General features: G+C 49.1%; 2 protein-coding genes across 6 annotated transcripts in view; one reads left to right on the top strand and one right to left on the bottom strand.

Moving 5' to 3' along the window:
- Nucleotides 1–2925, bottom strand: part of LOC112142293 — a 6403-nt gene extending 3478 nt beyond the window's left edge. For both annotated transcript variants that reach the window (XM_024265559.2, XM_036210830.1), the window contains exons 1-2: nt 2205–2925; nt 717–911 (exon numbers count right to left, since the gene is read on the bottom strand). In XM_024265559.2, the coding sequence (XP_024121327.1) occupies nt 717–911; nt 2205–2856 (847 nt within the window). In that variant the 5' untranslated portion in view covers nt 2857–2925. The remainder of the gene's footprint in view (nt 1–716; nt 912–2204) is intronic.
- Nucleotides 2926–2960: 35 nt separating this feature from the next.
- Nucleotides 2961–7172, top strand: part of LOC112142294 (cyclin-dependent kinase 2 interacting protein) — an 8654-nt gene continuing 4442 nt past the window's right edge. The window contains exons 1-3 of one of the 4 annotated variants that reach the window (XM_024265561.2): nt 2961–3006; nt 4618–4768; nt 5703–5856. In XM_024265561.2, the coding sequence (XP_024121329.1) occupies nt 2976–3006; nt 4618–4768; nt 5703–5856 (336 nt within the window). In that variant the 5' untranslated portion in view covers nt 2961–2975. Of the gene's footprint in view, nt 3007–3741; nt 3882–3970; nt 4099–4293; nt 4430–4617; nt 4769–5702; nt 5857–7172 lie in introns of those variants that run through there. The other 3 variants (XM_024265562.2, XM_024265560.2, XM_024265564.2) reach the window with 3 other exon arrangements.

Genomic DNA, 7172 nt, shown 5'->3' with positions numbered 1-7172 from the left:
CTGTTCTACCGCTGCAGCTGTGTTGCTTTTCTTGATGAAAATGTTCTCTATAGTCGCATTTGCTTGAAGGAACTTATCAATTTCCGCCGCCGGAAGTACTAAACTCAAGTGCTTCGCTCCCGTTGCCATGGTGAATCATGCTGTCTTTGCTCCATTGATCAGGGCTTTTCATGGTCGCGACGCTCACACCTGATTCTGGTTCTGACAACTTCAAGTTGATTGAATCAAACATTTTCAGCTGTTCTGGAACCGAAAACCCTGAGTTTGAGAATTTAGAGTCCAGTGACTCTAAGTTCAGGTTCGAACTCTAAATTTGTTGAAACTGCTTCTTGGAACGGGCCCCTGGTGATGTGTTTACATGTTTATATGTTGATTTGTTTACATGTTTATATGGTGATTTGTTTACATGTTTATATGTTGATTTGTTTACATGTTTACATGTTGATTTGTTTACATGTTTATATGTTGATGTGTTTACATGTTTATATGGTGATTTGTTTACATGTTTATATGGTGATGTGTTTACATGTTTATATGGTGATTTGTTTACATGTTTATATGGTGATGTGTTTACATGTTTATAGGTTGATGTGTTTACATGTTTATATGGTGATTTGTTTACATGTTTATAAGCTTTTCTGTGAGGTCACTGGGTGACTCCGCCTCCGTCGGTGTAAGGTCACCGTACAGCGTGGGTTGGGATAGGTGGGAGGTACCGTGCACGCTGAGACAGGAGAGTTCTGGCAATGACGTCAGCCATGTCTGCAGGTGACAGGTGGGTCCAGGTACGGAGTACAGGTGCAGCACCGACAGGCTCTGGAGGCGGGACAAAGGCTGCAGGACGTCCTGCGTCACCACGGCGTCATAATTAAGCAGCTGAAGATGCGACAGCTGTAGAGCTGCTGCGCCATCTGGAGGATGAAGACAGCATCAGGTCAGCACCAAGTCAGCATCAGGTCAGCACCAAGTCATCATCAGGTCAGAATTAGGTCACCATCAAGTCAGCATCAGGTCAGCACCAAGTCAGCATCAGGTCAGCACCAAGTCAGCATCAGGTCAGAATCAGGTCAGCACCAAGTCAGCATCAAGTCAGCATCAGGTCAGCACAAAGTCAACATCAGGTCAGCATCAGGTCAGAATCAGGTCAGCACCAAGTCAGCATCAGGTCAGAATCAGGTCAGCATCAAGTCAGCATCAAGTCAGCATCAGGTCAGCATCAGGTCAGAATCAGGTCAGCATCAAGTCAGAATCAGGTCAGCATCAAGTCAGCATCAGGTCAGAATCAGGTCAGCATCAAGTCAGCATCAAGTCAGCATCAGGCCGGCATCAGGTCAACATCAGGTTAGCATCGAGTCAGCATCAGGTCAGAATCCGGTCAGCATCAAGTCAGCATCAGGTTAGCATCAAGTCAGCAAAAGGTCAACATCAGGTCAGCATCAAGTCAGCATCAGGTCAGAATCAGGTCAGCATCAGGCCAGCATCAGGTCAGAATCAGGTCAGCATCAGGTCAGCATCAGGTCAGCATGGCTGATCCTCTGAGGAAAACTCTGCTGTAAAAACCTAATTCTAAACATGGATGTCATCCCAGATTATGATCAGGTAATCATGAGATCAGAGAGGAGGAATGCACAAGATTACAACCTCCGTTTCTTTGATCATCCTGGAGAGTTTTGACGGATTACATTTTTAACATTTTCTTTTTGTGCTTTTAGTGAGAAAGATTGAGATATGATTCACAGATCTTCTGGATCTAGGTCACAGAACTGGTTTGGGATTCTGTGGATGTGGATCACAGAACCGGCTAGAGATCAATTCAATTCAATTCAATTCAATTTTATTTATATAGCTCAAAATCACAAAGAGATTTGCCTCATTGGGCTTCAAAATATAAACAATTGTTAAAAACTAAACAGACTACAGATCCAGTGCATGTGTGGATCACAGAACCGGTCCCAGAACCTCGGGTCCGGTTGAGGGCTAAAGCTCTTCTGTCTTTGTCTGCAGAGGTTCTGTGACTTCCCAAAGAGGCGGTGGAACCGTCATCCATCAGGTTCTGCTGTGGTGGAACCAACGTCCTGCTTCGGTTCAGGAGCAGAACCCTAACAGAACCAGCATGACCCACAAGCTGTTGGAGTAGAACTTTGGAGGAGGAGTCTGTCTTCCTCCTCATCCAGGTTGGTTAACCCGCTCAGACATGTGTTTACCTGGGAGGTGGGCGGGGCCGAAGAAGTCCTGCGGCAGCGTCTTGTAGGTGATCATGGTCCAGGACAGGTGTCTGAGCTGGCTCAGGTGACCAAGGACGCCGCACAGCGTCCGAATTCTCAAACTGCCGTCGTGATGCAGCTGCAGAGAGGTGAGTCTGCGCAGCTGAGTCACCGCAGCCAGCAGGTGAGCAGGTGGACAGGTGAGCTGCACGTTACACAGCGTGAGCTGTGTCAGCTGATCGCTCAGCGGAACCAGGAAGTCCAATTTGCTGAGCGGCGTGCAGCCGGACGTGAGAGACAGGCGCTGCAGTCGGCCCAGAACCTGCAGCTCCCGGACCTCCCGCTCCATCCAGCGATCCAGACAGAGCGCGTCCAGCAGCGGCAGACGCGAGCACAGCAGCTGGAGGTCCTTCTTCCCAGCCGCACGCAGCCGCACCACGCGCACCTGCCACCGGGCCAGACTGCGCCAGAACCTGCGGTTGTACCGGGAAAGGTCCTGAAGCAGCACGCTGAAGCCCCGCCAGAGGGCGCTCGAGTCGTCCAACAGGCTCCGGAAATGGGAACAGGTGCAGCGCATGCGCAGCTTGTCTCTCCAGGGCAGGTAGCTGAAGATGCGCAGCCACAGCTCTGCGGGAAGACGCAGTGCCGCCATCAGGCCGCCAGCGGGACTGCACGTGCGCAGGTACGGACTCCGAGCTCACACTGCTAGCGTCACAGCTCCGATGCGGCAGCAGTCTTTGCTCAACAAATGACGCAGCTGAACCGCAGCGAATGAAGGGGGGATTCACACCTGTCTGGTCACGTGAGTCATTTGCTTTCTCAGCCAATCACAAACGTCTGGTTCCGAAACAGAAACATCCTACGGGATCGGCGCTCAGAAATGCTGCCGAACCGGAATTTGGTGCGCATGCGCAGTCACATGAAAAGGATGGTCCCGTCTATCATGCCGGCAGACATGAGCGCGGCCCGGTCCGGTCCGGGACTGAAGGACGTGCGGGTCGGGGTCCGTGCCGGTGGTCCTGACGGGCGCTTTACGTCACCTTTGACGTCAGAGGATGGAGCGTGTCACCTGGGAACAGGTGAAGGAAGGTTCGAGCGTCCCGGTTCTCCTCCTAACTCGTTCTTCCGGAAAACTTTTTCCGGAAACGACGAACCCACCTCGCTGTTAGGGGAGGAGCTGTGACATGCTGCTCCCTAGACCGCAGAATCATAGACGGTATATATGCAGAATCCCTGGACACACACCTGTGGACCAATCACAGAGACGTCTCAGAAATCCAATCTTTATTGGAGACGTGAACGTCACACAAAACAGAAGCAGCAACACAAACGCCGTTTATGGTTCCGCTGCTGCGAAGGTTTGTTGGGTTTTCATCCACGTTGATGAAAACTGTCTCTAATAAGGAGCAGAAGCTTCACTTCACAGCGGAGATCTCAGTGATCCAGTTAAGATGCTCCAAAAGATTCAAAACAAACAGGGTCCACTTCTGTTGTGAGTAAACAAAGAACGTGTGGTCCGGTTCGGAGGAATTCTCCCCACTCCAGCCGGGTCAGACCTCTCTGCTTCCGGGGGGGTTCCCCCTCACTAACACGCTGCCCCGGAGGAGGCGCTGTGGACCCGATTCACCATAGAAGAAGATCGCACCCCCCCCCGGCAGATGATCGACCTGATGGAAGGTGAGTCGAAGCAGCTGATCCAGCTTTCTGTGGACCGCACAAGCAGACCGCACGCGCTCTTTCTGGAAACGGTGGTAACGCGCGGTCACGTGACTCGGTAGTGCCTAAACTCACGAGGTTTGATCGATAATGAAGAAACAAGCGCGTGCTCGGGGGGTCGTAAGCTGTGAGCGTCAACGTCCGGAGGTGGAGAGACAGAAAGAGGAGGCGGGAACAGGTGAAGGGGGGTCCAGGTGTGATGGCGGCCATCGACTGTTGACGGATCACTGCAACCTGAGGCTCCCCTTTACCATCCGTTTCATCCCCTTTACCCTGTTTTTTCCCTTTTACCCTCTGTTTCTTCCCTTTTACCCTCTGTTTCTTCCCCTTTACCATCTGTTTCTTCCCTTTTACCCTCTGTTTCTTCCCCTTTACCCTCTGTTTCTGCCCCTTTACCCTCTGTTTCGTCCCCTTTACCCTTCGGTGTGACCCCTGGGGTTAACCCTAACCCTCCGATTCTCTTCGGAGCGTTCCCAGAGATCTTCTCCTTATGATGACGCAGTTTTTAGGTAAAGTCTAAAAATCTCTTGTTTTCTTGGACATAGTCTCTGCAGAGTGGTAGGAGTTCAGAAATATTGAAATGACGTTTACGGTTAATTTTCTTTTGTTTCCTTCATAGAAACGCCACCAAAACATTAAAAACTCTGTTTCCGTCAGAGTGGATCTTTAACATGTTTGTCTGGACCTCATTTCACAGTGACATCATCAAACAGGAAGTGCTCTGCAGTCACAGGAAGTGCCAGGAAGGTCAGAGATAACGCTGCTGACTGGCACAACCTGATGCTGCGGTGGGATAGACTGACCGAGGAGGGCGTCGACGTGGCAACCAGCATCGTCAACACCAAGAGGTACCTTTGTTTCTACGGGGGGGGCAAAAAGTATTCAGTCAGCCTCCAACTGTGCAAGCTGTCCCACTTCAAAAGATGAGAGGTCGGTAACTTTCATCACAGGGAAAACTCAACTATGAGACAAAAATGAGGAAATAAAATCCAGAAAATGAAATGATCTGATCTTTAAAGACTTGATTTCTAAATGATGGTGAAACATAACCCAACCCCAATGAGGCAAGTTTCCTTTGTGATATTGGGCTATAGAAATAAAATTGTAAATTGCATTGAACATAAGTACTTGGTTAAGATTAACTAAATCTGCAATAAAGCTGTGAAAAAAACAATGATTAGGAAACGGAAATGAGAATCTGGCTCCATCTGGGGCAGATCCCAGAACTCCACGGGGGTGGGGGGTCTCCTGAATGACCCGCAGAGATCTGGGACCAAAGACCACCGTCAGTAACACACTGCACTGCTATGCAGGGACTCTAACCCTGCAGGGCCCGACGCTTCCTCCTGCTGAAGGCAGAACATGTGCAGATCCAGAAGAGGACTGGAGAATGTTCTCTGATCAGATGGAACCAGAACAGAACTGTTTGGTGGGGAAAGAAGAACACCAAACCTACTGTAAATCATGGGGTAGAAGCATCATGGTTTGGGCTGTCTTTGTCTTATCGTTGAGGTTTACCTCTGATGACCATTTCACATCTCTCATCATTTTACTGGGAGAACTTACACAGTTGGAGGTTGACTGAATACTTTTTGCCCCCTGTACAGCTGTAGTCACATGACATCACAGGAAATCCTTGTCTGCACGCTCTGCAGCCCCTCAGCTCGTTTCATGTCCGTCTGCAGAGCGTCTGCCCCGCCTACACCTGCAGGTGTCTACGCCCCCTCAGTGAGCACTGATCTCCTCTGAGGAGGAGGTTCTGACCCGTCCTGTCCTCCTCAGGTCTCAAAGCGAGTCACTGCTGGTTCCTGAGGCTTCCTCGTCATCTTTTTCCTCGCCATCTTCCTCCTCATCTTCCTCTTCGACCCAACCGGCGCCAGGAGCTGCAGAGCTGCAGGAGCGGTGTCTCAGACTGCTGGACATTGTGGAGAAAATGGTGAGTTCCTTCTGAACTGAAAACACTGAATGAAAGAGAAGGAATGTATCGGAACCAGAACTGGACCTGCTGTGACCGACTGGAGCATCCCTGAGAATGATGTGGCGTTGCAGCTCTGTCAGACCTCCTCTGTTGTTCTCCAGGAGCTGCCTCCAACAGCGGTTCTGTCTGCATGAAACCAAACGGACCCTCAGTCCAGCTTCTCTCCTTGTTCATTCCTCTGTGGGTTCTGCCACTCAGAACACAAGCAGCGGTTCAGGTTCTCCCTGTGGATCATCAGTACCAGCGGCTGTTGAGTTGGGCCATGGTCGACCCATTATCAAAGTTCTGTTTGTGGTTCAGCTGCTGGTTCTGGTTTGACCTCAGAGGTACAGAGAGAAAACCGTCTCATCCGATTTGTGTGAGTCTGGATTTGAAACTTATACATTTTGTGTGTAAAAGTGTGTATTCATGTGTATTCAAATATGCAACAACGATTAGTATGAACAATTACTAATAACTAGATATTTCTGCAATAATGCTAGTGTGAATGCTGTAAGCTGAATGTGGTGGCTAGTTAAAAAAGTTGATAGCCAGCTTAAATATGAGCTAAATGTCGAATAAGCCTATAAAACTGAAACAAGCCTAAATTATCCAAAACAGCTAGCATGTAGCTGAACTGTTGGCTAAACTCAAATGTAGCCTTAAAAACCTTGGTAAATGCCAAAATGGTCCAATAAGCTAGAATTATGCCAATATAGCAACTGAAGTTTTAAAATTGCTCCAGAAACCCCGGAAACGCCAAAACAACCAGAGGAGCTCTGATATTAGCGCTAAAATTTTGGATGAATCCCAAATTAGTTTAAAATAACCCAAAATTTACAGCACTCACACTTGAAACATCTGTGGACTGCGTTTGGAAGACTGGAGATCTTTGTGTGTGGCTGAGATGGAGTGTTGAGAGGTCGTCATGGCAACGAGCACACAGACCGACATTTCTCATCAAAAATGTGCTTATTTGGTATCATTTTACTCAGCACAACCTCTCCTATGTGACACTGCCTTTATTATGGCCCGCAGCAGCAGTCTACTGACTGCAAGGACCATATAGTTTTTGCTTTAACATTCTATCTTTCTGCGCCTTTGAGCCAAAATTTCACCCCCGCCACATGAACGAAAAGTACCTCAAAATGTTATCACACGTAGGGAAATCTACATCAAACTACATCGGACCCTGGGGGTGTCCAGATCTCGGTGGTGCGGAATCCGGTCCCTGCTTTCGAGAACTGGTCCTCTCCTTAACTCCATCAGTGGGTGTGCCTGGTCGGGCCTTGTTT

This window comes from Oryzias melastigma, unplaced genomic scaffold, assembly GCF_002922805.2.
Source record: "Oryzias melastigma strain HK-1 unplaced genomic scaffold, ASM292280v2 sc00254, whole genome shotgun sequence".
Lineage (NCBI taxonomy): Eukaryota > Metazoa > Chordata > Actinopteri > Beloniformes > Adrianichthyidae > Oryzias > Oryzias melastigma.
Note: the sequence above shows the minus strand (reverse complement) of the source record. Positions and strands in the feature narration are given on the sequence as shown.